Source organism: Thermobia domestica, chromosome 8 (genome assembly GCF_964235325.1).
Source record: "Thermobia domestica chromosome 8, izTheDome1.hap1.1, whole genome shotgun sequence".
In the NCBI taxonomy this organism is placed as follows: Eukaryota; Metazoa; Arthropoda; class Insecta; order Zygentoma; family Lepismatidae; genus Thermobia; species Thermobia domestica.
The window spans coordinates 253,808,594-253,824,643 of record NC_137461.1 but is presented as its reverse complement, the minus strand read 5'-3'; the positions used below and the strand labels follow the sequence as shown (position 1 = coordinate 253,824,643).

Genomic DNA, 16,050 nt, shown 5'->3' with positions numbered 1-16,050 from the left:
TTGAATTTCAGATTGACTCTCCTCTCACCCCGTTTCTTTACAACACTTTATCGAACATGATTAAAATAGAAAATGAAATGCAAAATAAGTTTGTAAAACCAGAATTTTTAGTTCCTTGAGTTCAAGTGTACAAATTGATGTGGAAAATTAAGAAAATCTTCCTGTGAAAAACACTGACATCGGTTCTGCTACACATACTACCTTTAAGAAATATCAGGCAATAACGAATTTAGATAATTTGAATTTTTGCCGAAATTGTAGATTGCAGTTACAGAAGTTTGATCTTAAACTTCTGGAGAAGTCACCTTTAAATTAAAAATGGACTAGAGCTCTTTCATGTTTGAATATTAATGTTTCTGCAGAGTCTGATGTTGGAATGACTCACATGAAGTCTCTTTTAGCTAAAATACCAGTAGTTAAAAATAATTGGTTAGATGTCAATAGGACAGAAAGAGTTGTGAGACAGTTGAAAGAGTTTTGTTCGAATCCAAATAGTAAAGGTTTGAGGCAGGCCAAAGAGTTTTGTTTGAATCCAATTTCCGAAACAGTTATGAGTGAGTGTTCTAGTATGTTTATATGCTTCAGAGTAAAATGATTTAAAGATGTTTAAATGATCAGGATTTTCTCTAATAGAAATTCAAATCTAGAAAGAGGATTTTCAATCAATATACAATGTGTAGTAGATAATTTAAAAGAACGAACTTCATTAGCGCTAAGACTTGTGTATAATTCAGTACTTTCTTCAGGTGGCTTTGACAAACTATCCATAAGAAAATCCAAGATTCATTATGCACGAAATGATTTGCAGAAACGACAAATCAGCGACGAGAGGAAGACGAAAATAAGTAAATGCAAGTTGAAGACAGGAAAATAAATATCATTTTGAAAGAGCTTGAAGCTAAGAAGACTAAAATAATGGAAGATTGGTCGATATTGATGAGGAAATATAGGGTTTGGAGTCTGAGTAAAATGAATTACATAACGTCGTTGAAGATGTCATACCTCGTATGCCCAAGTTCTTACTTTTTCAGGAGACGAAAAAATGTCATTATGTCTATTCACAATATTAACATTTCAGACCTTCTAAAAGGTGTTTTATCATTTAAAAAACACGCTGATACAGCTGCTCTCATCACAGCACATATGGCTATAATATATTCAACTCATTTCCATACCAGGTATCACCTGAAATTGATGTAGGTCAACACTATAATCGTTTGTTTCTCAGCAATCGATTTCTTTCGATTTCTTCTGAGAGTTTGCTGGACCATGAGTTATGTTGTTCATATCAAGTTTATGCTAAAAACTCAAAATCGCAAAAATTGGACATACGAGGTATCACATCTTCAACTACGATAATACTATTAATTTTTTTCCTAAAGATACGTTGTTCATATACCGCAGCAAGTTTTATGTACAGTTTTGTTTAGAAAAAAATGGCCACCCACTTTGCTTTAAAAGTCAATATTCTGGCAATCTCACGTCTGGGAAATATTAATACTTGGTTCTAAATAAGTCTCAATTGCTCAAAGAAAATCCACATTTGCTCAATTTAATACCAACTGTACAGAGGTTTTTAAAAAGAGGTGGATGGTCAGGATATTTTGAACAAGAGTGCTACGAAATGAGTGCCGCTTATTATTAACAGGACGCAGTTACCAGTTCTACTGTATGCACTACCGCTATCCTGGAATTCGTTTTTAAACCTGTAAAACAAGAAGTCGCGCTTTGACATGAACGCCTCTTGTATATTTGTAGTTACTAGCTAATATTTGCAGGAAATAATTTAACCATTTTTCGAAGTTACACAATGGGCTGCTTAAATATTTATCTACTGTATAGAATGTGTTATTTAATAATAGTTTGCATACAAAAATAGAAGGATTCGCTTTTTTTTTTTCTTTTTGATTATTCTCTATATAACCAGGTAGTTTATATAGTGGTCGAAGTGAGACAGTATGCAGTGGTATGCCATACCGTCGCCTCTGGTTTATCATTGATGAAGGCATACAGTCTCTGGTTTTTCAATGATTAAAACATACCGTCACTGGAAAGTAGATGCTAGTTACCTTTAATAAATCAATTTTTATACAAAGTAATTGACGAATAACCGTGCACGTAAAAAGACTTTATTTCGTATATAGAAATAATTTCTAAGTTGACAACACCGACATTTTTGTTATCATTTTCCTATCTTTTGTTTTTAAAATGTGGTGTTTTGAAAGAAGTCCATCCAGTTTATATTTTGATGTGCCACATTGAATTGTTTTTTTCGTATGTATGTGTGTGTCTTCTTATCTTAATTCATATAAATATCGTATTTTGAGCATGGGCGGATTTCGGGTTGTCTGCTGTGGGGCTGATCTTCCAGAAGTTTGGAAAGGGGGCGGGAGTTTTCTTTGTTATGTATGTGTGTATGTCTTCTTGCCTTAATGCATATAAATGCCGTGGCATGAGCAGATTTAGGGGCTGTGGGGGGCGAACCTTCCGGGGGTTTAAATTGCTCCACAGTCAAGTGGGGGAACCTGGAGTTTTCCCGCAGGAAATTGTTAATATCCTCATTCGGTTTTTGAGTATTTGCGTGTATAATTCTCTATAATACGATATAAGAGGATATTTCTTTCTTTTTCTTTCAGAAAGTTGTTGGCGGGGGTTCTCTTTCCATATACCCCCCCCCCCCCGTTACTACAGAGAAGCTTTTCAATGGTTTTCGGTCATTATGCAAATAGAAATGCAATCTTTTAGGCAACATACCCTCACTGCATTTCAACATTTAGATAGCCGGTATGTGAAGTCAAAATCGTAATAAAACATACCACCTCTGCGTTCTTCCATTTCAAACACACTATATGACCTTCCATACGCAGTAAATAAGTTACGTTTTCCATTCATAGGATAGTTGTGAGTATTGTGATCTCTTTTAATGTTAGCCAAGGATCCGATATAATTTTAAGAACTTCAAATATGTACAATGAAAGAACTGTCATCGCATTCAATGATGCAAATAGTTTCTTTCAGCTGATACGTTTCGGTGAATTTGTAATGACATCTTTTCGTTGTTTGAATATACTCTGACGATGTCTGAAATTGTAGCGAAGATCCCCATAAGGAAACCCCATACTTAATATGAGAATAAAATACAGCATTGTTCATGAACATGATTGATTGAAATGCACTATCGGGGACTACAGTTTATATTGTGTACGTATCCTGGTTAGCATGTCTACGTATTCTTACCATGAAAATCTATTGTCTAGATACGCACTTAAACATTTTACACATTTCATGATTCATGGTAGTTGGTGAGCTGATTGGGGTGTGTTCCAATCGACCATTTTACTCCATACCTCTAATTTTCAATCTTGCCATTAACCTTTTGCACCACATAGGAAAGGGATCAGCCGCCTTATCTTTGGTTTACTGGCTTAGTGCACCACCCCTTAACTATGCTAGGTAAGTAGGCTAGAACTTGCCTTCGGACATAGCATTATATCTTTCTTGAAAGAACTTCTATGCATTATACTAAGAAAGACATATTCTATACTGAAATGTATTTAGCTGTGACTGATCACGAGAATACAATAAAATCTTAAGGTAGTTCAGTTGTATAGCGTTCACCTCTGGTATGAAGGGTCCTTTGTTCGGTTCCAGACAATGTGAGTTTCCACCATTTCTCATTCCACCACCGTTTCTCATTCCACCAATTGTTTCATCATCATTTCACTTTCATACGTTTCATTTAGCCTACAGGGCATAGTAGTGGGACGTAAAACTAGAGGTTTCATTTCGTATCTTTATCTGCATGTTTTTGATAATGTACAGATTTTCATTTAATTGATTTGTAGGAGGTGACTCAGGAACAACAAAACAATAAATTATTTTCACTTCTACTTCGTTCAGAATGAATATTTAACTGATGAAAGCACTTTAGATGATATATGAATTTTTATAACGTTAAATAGCAAACGTTTTGTCCAATCACGAAATATCGTAAGTTTGCTTTTGGTTTCTCCGTTTTATATTATATATATATATATATATATATATATATATATATATATTATAATTATATTATATATATATTTATGTCGTTTATTTCTTGTAGGAACGCTGATTGGTAGACATCGTATACGCCTTCCCGAACCAAGAAGTGATGATTTTTATGACATCATAGACTTCAACATAGGGAAAGAGGTTGAACTGTATGGCAGAGTATTTAAAATCACGAACTGTGATAAATTTACGAGGAACTTTTTGAATAGACTGGGAATACCTGTTCCGGATCCATTACCCATTCCTGAAGATCCATATATTGTCGCAAGAGAAAAGGTAAGTCAAACTCTGGTTGTGGTTTCAACAGGTACTCGTACTCTGATAGTCAAAATATTTCTAATATGGAAACACGTAAATTCAGTTCTTCTGTGAGATTTTTTAAATTTTAAATTTAAGATCTTTGTCAAAAGAGAGCTTCGTCAGAAAACTGAATTATTATTATTATTATTATTATTATTATTATTATTATTATTATTATTATTATTATTATTATTATTATTATTATTATTGTTATTGTGTTATTGTTCGTGTTGTTCTTGTGTGAACTTATTCAGAAAATAACTTAATAATTATAATCGAAAACGGAAGTAACTTTAACTTTTTTAAATTGATACGATCCGATGAATTAATGAAGAGTATTTTTTCAATATTCGTTAAGCCACCAAAGGAGAACTACGGAAGATGATGAAACGGGAGTAGAACAAATTTTTCATTGGACGCCGCCCATTCCCAACACCGATAGGCAGACTCTGTCGTTCAATCATTGTAAAGTAGCGAGTGTGAAAACATATTGAGTGTAATTGAAGCGCCCTCCAATTGTGAACTATGCGATCTAATTTGATTTCTCCATCGAGCTGCTGAGTTTCCTGAAATTTCAAGAATGAACAGTTCAGATATTGACCGCAATCCAAACTCACTTCAAGTGTGAACTGCGTGATGCAATTCGATTTCTCCATAGGGCTGCTGAGTTCCCTGAAATTCCAATAGCAGACAGTTCAAATATTGACTGCAGTCGAAGTGCCCTCTAAGTGTGACTACGTAATTTGATTTATCCATGAGGCTGCTGAGGTCCGTGAATTTCCAAGATCAGACAGTTCACATATTGACTGAAATCAAAGCACCCTCGAACTGTGACTGTCTGAAGTAACTTGATTTATCCTTGGGGCTGTTGAGGTCTGTGAATTTCCAAGATTAGATAGTTCAGATATTGACTGCAATCGAAGCACCCTTGAAGTGTGATTACATGGTGTAATTTGATTTATCCTTGGGGCTGTTGAGGTCCCTGAATTTCCAAGATCAGACAGTTCACATATTGACTGAAATCAAAGCACCCTCGAACTGTGACTGTCTGAAGTAACTTGATTTATCCTTGGGGCTGTTGAGGTCCCTGAATTTCCAAGATCGGATAGTTCAGATATTGACTGCAATCGAAGCACCCTTGAAGTGTGATTACATGGTGTAATTTGATTTATCCTTGGGGCTGTTGAGGTCCCTGAATTTCCAAGATCAGACAGTTCACATATTGACTGAAATCAAAGCACCCTCGAACTGTAACTGTCTGAAGTAACTTGATTTATCCTTGGGGCTGTTGAGGTCCCTGAATTTCCAAGATCAGATAGTTCAGATATTGACTGCAATCGAAGCGCCTTCGAAGTGTGAACTACGTGATGCAATTCAATTTCTCCAGATGGCTACTGAGTTCCCTGAAATTCGAAGATCAAACAATTCAGAAATCTTAATATACACCTTTTAGGAACCACATAATTCACGTGGTTTTCAAGGTCGCCTGCCGCCACAGATTGATGTATGAATTAGAGTTTAGCATCCCTTTCAGCAGGGAGAGTATATGTAACATGAACCTACAGCTTAATGTGGAATCCGAACTACATAAGCTCCCGCCGGAAATCGAACCCGGATCTCTCGTGCCTGCCGCCACAAGATTTCTACCCTTGGTCATTCTCATCGTGTATGTTGGTAAGTCTTTCTTTAAGCTCTGTACATCACTTGACATAGCTATTACTTAAAAAGTTTCCCCTGTAGTTGTATTTTGCCCTTCCGTCTAGAGAAATCGAATCATATCACGTAGTTCACACTTGGCAGTGTTTCGATTGCATTCGATATGTTATCATGCCCTCTATTCCATAATGATTGAATAACAGAGTCTGTCCATCAGTTTTGGGGGATGAGTGACGTATAATGAACAAATTTGTCGCATTCTTGTTTCGTTGTCTCATATGGTTCTCTGGCTTAACGAAGATTTTTAAAAATAGCCCTCGTATTTTTGAAGAAAAAAGAAAACGAAATACTTTATATGTAAAATGGCAAGTAGTATTCCTAAACTCATGGAATGCACCTAATAGCGCTTAACGAATCCGCCCAAAATTCATTCACAAGGTTGTGGTAATGAACTTAATATTATGCCCATGGAATATCTCGAACATAAACTGAGTGTTCAAGAAACATAAAGCACTCTCTTAATAGCATTGTAACCATCGAGAGTGGCTCTACAAGCAGCTGGTCGTACAGATGATGAATACCTGTCTGAGTAATGGTATCCCACATTCGATATAAATCTTAGCGTGGATGGGTAATAATTCTTGCCGCAACCCGGTTCTCAGTCAGGTGCATTCCACATGCGCTCAATAGGGCTTACGTCCGAAAACCTGGCAGGCCAGAGTAGAAGCCATATCCCAAGTAGAGCACCTTTGATTACACTGGCAGTACGGAGATGTGCGTGATCTTGATGAAAGAAGGATCTTGTAAAGCTTCTGTATGTTGGAGGACAGAGTTGATGACGTCAGATGTGCGGTGCAATAGTCATACTTCTCTAAATGAGGACCAGAGACGAGTGAGGTGTATATTTTATTGCCCCTTATACCAGCAACCGAGTGCGAGAATATACTGGATTTTCGCGCTCATCTGCGTATCTACCAACGCGAATACGACCTTCACTGTGTTCGAGACATAAACTACTTTTATCACTAAATACCGCAACTCTCCATTCTCCTTGCTGCTATCAAAGATGTTCTTGGCGGTGAGCATGTATCAGGAGTAACCGCGCAAGAAGAACATGGGAACGTAAATCTTACCTCCAACAATCAATCATTTCTCTCACGATGACTGATTTCGCTGCCGGTTGCCGTCCCGTTAGTTAGTTACGTGAACGATCCTTCTGCCCAGGCGTCCCCGGTGCGTTGCCGGGGCACTGAGTGTGCATATCTACTGTGGGGAAACCTCCTGGATTCAAGAGTGTATCGATGGACTGCTGATAAGTTACGACCCATGGTAGCGTTAGAATGATCACCAGTCCTCACGCATCCCCACTATACGGCTACGTTGAAATTAACTTAATTACACAATAGACGTTCGCTGGTATCGTCCTGTTATCCGTCGACTTCGAAACTGGTAGCACTATTTCCTCTACAGATACTATAAACAGCATGTTCTGTACAGCCACTTATTTTATGCTAATTTCGTTCGACTCGGACGATGTATACCAGCGATATTGTGTATGTGTATCGTTTTGATTAATTACTTTAAAAAAATGGAAATATTTTATGTGCAAAATTGCATAACTGCATATGTAAAATAAAATTAAAATTAAAGAAGAAGGCAATCAAACTATAGTTCTCTAGTATGACCTCCAATGTTAAGAAACTGTTTGAAATCAAATCCCCAAAATTTTCGCTGTGAAGTGCTTTTCTTTATCAACAACAAAAGATTAAAATTAAAGGCTTAATATATGGAATAAAAGATCATTATAAACATGAAATTTTTAACTATATTGTTGACCAACTACATTGTAGACATTTGGCTGTGAGTGGAAAGTGAGTTAATCGTTGACTCAGAGGTGCGTAGAAAAACTTATTCTTTTATTGAAAATCAAGGTTTTTCAAGTTTTTTTTTATTTATTTTTTAAAATTTAGTTTAAGATTTTATTAAAGAAAACGAAGTACTTAGTACCTTGGAACGGCAATTCTATAACATTTTTAAGTATATGTTCACTCAATAGCCAGTGGTCATCTACGAATGCTGTAATATACCGTAATTCAAATATAATATGCAAATTACCAAAAGATAACAAACAGAAAGAAAGAAGAACAGGAGCGAAAATATCTGAAGGACATTGGTAATCCAAATTTCTTGCATTTTATATATAATAATGTTTATTTATAGAGAAATTGATAGTAATCCAGATTTACCACACTTTATATTTGTTTTATTTTATCAAAGGGAATTGGTTACTTTCGTTTGTTATACTAAGGGTAATGAAGATTTGAACGGTTAAGAATGAGAATTAGATTGTCTCAATGAGCACTAACTCACATTAAGGGACTGAGTATTTCTATTACGTAATATTTATTAATCTTCACCTTACTTCTTCATTTTTATTATTTATGTTGTGCTTTATTCAACATATTTATTACAAAAGTATTTTTAAATTTCTTTTTTAAATAGAATTTATTTTAAATTATTTATATTTTTTGGCAATCTGTTGTAATTTAGAGATTTATACTTCAAACTATTTGGGCCGTAGATTGTATTAACATTGTGTGTATCTTTTCTGTTTGTTTGTTTGTTTGTGTTCTTATTCTTATAACCGTGAACGTCTTTTCCTTTCGTTAAAAGAAATTATTATGTAAGTAATTACGAGAGGTGACTGAAAAGTTTTGAGCCTTGAGGAAACTATAAGAAGTATAGATTTGGTAATGCCTTCATTTTTCAACATAATCCCCTTGGACAGCAACACACTTACTCCAACGGTGCTACAGTGCTCCTACGCCAGTAGAAAAAAAATGCAATAGGTTGTGACCACAGAAACTCTTCCATGGCTGCCATGACGTCATTATCGCTTGCAAAACGTCGTCGTGCTAGAGTCTTTTTTAGATTAGGGAACAAGTGGAAGTCTGAGGGGGCCAGATCTGGAGAATTGGATGGATGAGGATTGAGTTCAAAGCCGCATTCGTGAATAGTAGCCATGGCAACTGCTGATGTGTGACCGGGAGCATTGTCATGATATCAGAGAACGCTTCTGGACATCATTTGTGGCCTTTTTTCTTGAATTTGCACTCGAAGTTTTTTTAAAAGAACACTATAGTATTGTCCTGTGATGGTATGACCCCTTTGCAGGTAGTCAATTAATATCACACTTTGGGAATCCCAGAAAACAGAGGCCATCACTTTGTAAGCGGAGGGGATCACCTTTGCCTTTTTTGGGGAGGGGTGCTTCCATTGTTTGGATTGTTTTGTTTCTGGCTGGTAATGGTGTACCCAACACTCGTCCGTAGTAATGAATCTACTGAGAAAATGTCCACATCACGTTCTAACAGTTTCAAATTGTCAAACGATAGGAGGTACCGAGTGCGTTTTTGTACGGGAATCAGAAGACTTGCGACTCACCGAGCAGAAACTTTTGATAAACCAAGCTCATTCTTCAGAATATGATCTGCTCGCTCCTGTGATATGCCCAGCCTGTCTGTTATCTGTCGAGTTGACAATCGGCGATCTTACATGATCATATCAAGTACCAGGCCAATGTTTTCAGTGATGGTAGCACTTGATGGTCTCAAAGATCTCGGCTCATCTTCAACACTCTGCCTACCACGCTTGAATTCCTGCATCCATCTTTTGATAGTGGCGTATGAAGGGGCAGATTCACCTACGGTATTGACCATATCCTGGTGGATCTCAGACGCCGACATTCCCTTTAATTGCAGATACTTGATGACTGACCTGTACGCGATTTTTTCATTTTCCCAACTTCTGCCATCTCACCCACTTCAAGAGCCTGTAAAAGACAAAAGAAATTACTTAAAATCAAGACCTTAATATACATTAATATCAAAGGTTGTACTATTCTAATACATATAATTATTCTATTCTAGATTCTCATTTTCTGTGTTAGGCTCAAAACTTTTCAGTCACCCTTCGTATGTACATAAATGACGAGAATGAATTTTTAATAGCGAATCGAATGGCAATACATTTGACTCTATAAACAAACTCCTACTTGGATAGGGAGCATGGTGTCTCAGTGATAGAGCGCTTACTTCTGGTGCGTGGGGTCCCAGGCTCCATCCCTGGCCAAGTAGGTTTGTGGTGGACAACATCATGTCTTTGGGTTTTCTCGGGTACTCTCGTTTCCTCCCACTGTCTGATTCCACCATTTCTTCCATCATCATTCACTTGCCTTAATCATCCGTCTCCCTTAGCCTAAAGGGCATATTCGTGGGACGTTAAACTGCAAGAGTTCCTACTTTAGGGCGTCTATCGGTCACGAAAGTCACGAATGACACGAAAAAGTCACGAAATCAGAAAACGGTCATGAAAGTCATGAAAAAGTCACGAAATTTAGCTTTTGGGTCACTTTTTTTTTTTTTTTTAAACTGAACAAATGTAAGTACAGACTGGAAAATTTTGTTGTGTGAAACGTCAAAATTCGCCACCAAAAATGTCTATGGCCGGCTTTAGACGTTACCAAATCGCAAGCAAAGTACGTTTCTATCACATCGATGAAAATTCAGCCTAATTCACGCGCAAACTTGCTCTTAAAAATATTAATAAATTTTATGATTTGGTAAAGAAAAGGTCACGAAAAAGTCACGAAATTTCATTTTGGAATTTTAGTAGACACCCTGTACTTGCATAGTACATCGGAAGACTATACATAGCTCTTATTGCTTTCGTATGTAATGTTAGAAATGCATGTGTTTTAGACTTGTTAACGTGTTTCCAAATACATCAAATTGCTCTGTATACGCACTAAGTGCATTTTTAAATTTGTTCTAAAGCGATGGGTAACACCTATTATAGGAGCTATCTTCTTTTCTAAAAATTTAATATGAATGCCGAAGTCACAATTTGGTCTATTACTAACTCCTACTATGCTGTGCATTCGACTCTTTACATTTTGAAGTACTTAATACCAATTTTGTTAGCAAAATTATCTTTGACGACGGCTTGTAAAAAGTAACATATTTCGATTTCTCTAATTTAATGACAGAGAGTTCATAAATAACAAATGATGTAATGTAGACATGTGTTCCTTCATGTATAATATCAACTTCTCTATGCTGTCTACTCTATAAAATTTGCGCTAGATATAAATAATTTTTATCACCTAAACTTATAAATACACATCGGTCAATTTGACCGATGGGTATTTTTACGTTCTGATATTGGCAACACTGGTTGATTTTGGCGCTCGTCGTTCACAATACCTTCCTCTCTCCCACGTCCCTATCACCACGCAGAATATCACTAAACAATACTGCTCCCCAGTTTAAATGCGTGCTTGATGATCGATTCCGGGAAAGGAAAACATGAGAGAATTGCCCACTAGGAAGTGATAGAAAATGCATCAAGATTGCACAAATGCATCAAGTGCAACCTCGCAATAGGTGGACAATGTCAAAGAAGAGTATGTATAGACTGTGCTGAAGAATGGACATATAGTGTCAGCAAAGAAACTGACGGAGTTTGTGAACTTTACCTTACACCAGTATATAATATGTCAATGTTTGATAATTTTCAATAATAACAAGTTTCTGCTTTTGAAAAAGTTTCAAAATTGTAATACATTTATTAGTCATGTGTAATGATCTTTGTTTGTTAATTTAAATGTTCTCTAATCTTTTTTATTCCTTTTTTAGTAAAATAGGTAAAAACATTAAAAATGTATACACGGTCAAAATGACCGCATGTGTACCTTTACGTTGTTTCTATAAGTGTTATATATTAAGAATAGAAATGGTTCCAATATGGATCCCTGTAGAACATTATATTGTATTCTTACATTATTACTTTCGTTCCCATTTGTTAACACCTACCGATATCGTTTTAGAAGGTGGAAAAATAAACCTAAATTCGGAAATTAGGTGAGTTAATAAAGGACGTTGCATCATCGTCAAAACTGATAAGAAGAAAATCGGGTTTAATTTACTTTCTAAACACAATCATCTACTTATTTGCACAAGAATATTAGATAATAGTTATTTGTAGTGTAATTTTACGTCCTACTACTGGGGCATTCCTTGTTCTATGTACGCAATTTTTTCGAGCGTTTCGCTTTATTTTTTCGTCGTTGAATATGCTGAACACTTTCCAGCAGAAATTTGGAACTTAAATATAGGATAATCTACTGAACATTGAAAAACATACTGAGTAAGCGATAATTATTATTTAAACGACACTCTTCAATGTAGTATTACATAGAGCAATAACAGGGTGTCTATCGGTCATGAAAGTAATGAAAAAGTCACGAAATCAGAAAACGGTTATGAAAGTCAAGAAAAAGTCAACGAAATCAGAAAACGGTCATGAAAATCAAGAAAAAGTTACGAGATCAGAGAACGGTCATGAAAGTCAAGAAAAAGTCACGAGATCAGAAAACGGTCATGAAAGTCAAGAAAAAGTCACGAGATCAGAAAACGGTCATGAAAGTCAAGAAAAAGTCACGAAATTTAGCTTTTGGGTCACGATTTTTTTTATCTGTACAAATGTTAGTACAGACTGGAAAATTTTGTTCTATAAAACGTCAAAATTCAGCACAAAAAATGCCTATTGTCGGCCTTAGACGCTACCAAATCGCAAGCAAAGCACAGTTCTATCGCATGCGTGAAATAATTCGCACTCAAATTCGCTCGTGTAAATGTTGCGAAATTTTATGGTTTGGTAAATAAAAGGTCACGAAAAAGTCACGAAATTTGACCCTGAATAAACAAAATAGACAAACGAGGTACTATTTTCACAAAATTAAGCCAGATATTAGCCTACGCCGATGATGTCACAATTTTAGTCAGAACTGAAAGAGAACTGAAACAGGTGTACACCAGTTTGGAACAAGAGACAGAAAATATGGGATTAATTGTCAATACAGTAAAGACTAAATATATGGTAATATCTATAAAAATGAAGGAAAGAGACCGAATGGAATTGGTGATAGAGAACAAGACCTTTGAGGCGGGTTAATAGCTTTAGATATCTAGGTATGGCACTCAATAATCAAAACAGAATGCACGATAAAACACAGGAGAGAATACAAGCAGGAAATAAGGCATACCATTGCAACATGCAACTGCTGAGAAGTAAACTAATCAGTAAGGGTACAAAAATTAAGATATATAAAACAATGATAAAGCGTGTAATAACATATGTGGCGGAAGTATGGACCATGACGAAGCGAAATGAGAACGTGCTCCGAGAAAAATCCACATACCTGTGAAAGATGGTGATGAATGGAGAAGAACTAATAAAGAAATAGACGATATACAGGGAAATCAAGATATAGTCGAATTCATTGAGGCTCAACGGTTAAGATGGTTCGGCCATATGGAGAGAATGACGGATGACAGACTGCCGAAGAAAGTCCTGCACGAAAGAATGTATGCAGGTAGAGGAAGACCCAAGTTACGATGAATGGACTATGTAAGGGGGGATCTGGAGCAGGTAAGATAAAAGGATGGGCTAACAAATTGAAGAATCGAGACGAATGGAGGCTAATTCTTGAGGAGATCCATATAGGGCTGTAGTGCCGTGTGGTAATGTAAGGTAAGTGATACTAATATAATGATTACTCGAGACTTATGAACTCTAATCATCTAAATAGTCAGAAATAAAACATGTAACTTCATGTAAATCGTAGCTTTAATACTAATTCATGTATTTAACCTTCTTTTCTTGAAGTCGAAATTGGAAAGACAGCCTCGAAAACCAAACCCCAATGTGGACACTCTTGGCCAGTTCTTAGAATTTGACAGAAAGATTCTGAGATTTTGGGGATACTGGGATGATAGAGAGAGTGAGTGTGGTGGTGTTCACCATTTGGTAATTCGATACTACCTCGCTGATGATACAATTGAAATCTCGGAAATTTACTGCCCAAGCCCAGGAGATCAACGTACCAAAGCTTTTCTTCAAAGATCGAAACTTCCGAAACTAAAGGTGGGTAAATTTTTTTAAAAACGATATTCAGATGTAAATATATTTACCTTTTTAGTAATTAGATTATGAGATGAGTGTTTTAAAACATTAATTTGACTTCAACTTTAACTGTCATCAAGATTTATTTTCTCTCCTGCAACAAAAAGATATATGATTTACGTTAATCAAATCACAGAAGGATTAATAAGTAACGTAACTTATCTGATGGTTTGTCTAAGTACCACAATTATTTGTGAGAAATAATTAAAACTTGTTATGAATCTATGAATCGGCGAAAAGAAGTGATAAAATAGGAAGACATGAGCTGTAAAGATAAATGCTACTATTTCTAACGGAGGTATGGTGGTTTAGTGATATAGCGCTCACCTGTGATGCCAAAGGTTCCTGATTCGATCTAACCAGAGATTACTCCAAAGTTGAACCTTGAATCTGGGGATGACCTATATATTTCCTGAAAGGGTTTGTTGAGTAAGTTCCAGGTTTCAATTCCTTGCCCGGAAGTGACCCCACCCCTTCAGGGTTGGAAATATATAGACCAAATTATGTATGTCCTGATGTCCTATATAATATTAAATTGATCTGCATGACTAGTGGATTAAGAATATAATATGCACTACTCAGTTATATCCTATATTAATGAATAATAAAAAAAAAAAAAAAACAAAACAAAAAAAAAACATGATCATTTCACTATAAATATCCTATATTAGTGGACCTATAAAGTTGAGAAAAGCATATCCATAATATCCATTAAATACGTTGTCACATCAGTACCTTCATTATATATTCGTCAACTGCTCACCTAGACGAGTTGTTTGATAGGTCACATGGTACAAAAACGTTCAATAGATTTTGAGTTACTAATTAGGGAAAACTAGTCGTGGTGGTAATTTGAACTTATTTACTCTCTCCGAACAGCTCTTTCTTTGTAGCTATATAAACCCAATCGGTCACCCTTCAGGGTTTAAGACCTCTAGCCACGACAAGGCCCGGATAATGAGAGGGAAGTAGCCTCCAGCTGGATGTTGTTTGCTGGAGCTTGGCTTTAGTTTTTGGCTATGTATGATAGTCATTTAACATCGATATATGAGAAACGATATTAATTTAAGTCTCGCGAATTTTATAATAGAACAATAAACAAATATACAGGATAAAATTTATTGTTGTGTCATTTATTTTACTGAGCCACTCCTACATTATAATGGTTCCCTTTCTGCGACCGCTTGACATTCTGGGAATTCTTACGCATCTATTAAAACATACAATGTTTTCTTAGATAGTGCAGAGTTCCTACTGGTCAGGGAAGTCAGGTTAAATGACTGGAAATCAGAGAAAGTCAGGGAAATTTTATAAAATATATTTTTTTTCTAACATTAATTGTGCACCAATTTCAGTTTAGCTAATCATTATATTGCCTATTTATGGGAAGTAAATGGAATGTACGTGTGAGCAATTGATTACTATTTGTCTCTATAGAATAAATGTTCTCATATTTAAATATTTACCGTTATTTATTCCTTATTTATTTGTCAACGTAATTTGACACCTGTCATGAAAGTCAGGGAAATAGATTTCTTCAGATCAATAGAAAACCTGTAATGCGAAAATTGTATAATCGGGATGATACTTTTTTTTTTTTCTTTGTTTGTTAATTTTGGTTTATTTTGTTTTGTTTTGTTTAAGCTAATCTTAGCTTCTATAGCTTTACATATAGAGAATATTTGAATCTTTTGTGTATGTAAGTATGTATTTATTTATTTATTTATAATTAAAATATTTCTGTATTGGTTTAGGGAGAAGAATATCTAATGCAGCCAGGCGAAGCAGATCGCATGACAGTATTGAATGTTCTAGGACCAGATATTAGACGAGGCAGGTTTATGCTAGACAACTTAAATTGTGGCGCTAAAGACATCGAGTACTACAACGACAAAGATTTAATGATAGGAGTTGCGCTTAATGTCTACGGACGATTAATTCGGCTAACAGATTGTGATGAATTCACCAAGAATTTCTACAGAACCAAATATGGTGTAGGTAAGCAGACAATTTAAT

General features: G+C 35.7%; 1 protein-coding gene across 5 annotated transcripts in view; it reads left to right on the top strand.

Annotated features, from left to right (window-relative positions):
• The window catches only part of LOC145693551 (EF-hand domain-containing family member C2-like), a 99,576-nt gene that overhangs the window by 28,338 nt on the left and 55,188 nt on the right, over positions 1 to 16,050 (top strand). For all 5 annotated transcript variants that reach the window (XM_081769638.1, XM_081769637.1, XM_081769641.1 and 2 more), the window contains exons 4-6: positions 4,106 to 4,329; positions 13,738 to 13,995; positions 15,789 to 16,032. In XM_081769638.1, coding sequence (XP_081625764.1) covers positions 4,106 to 4,329; positions 13,738 to 13,995; positions 15,789 to 16,032 — 726 coding nt within the window. The remainder of the gene's footprint in view (positions 1 to 4,105; positions 4,330 to 13,737; positions 13,996 to 15,788; positions 16,033 to 16,050) is intronic.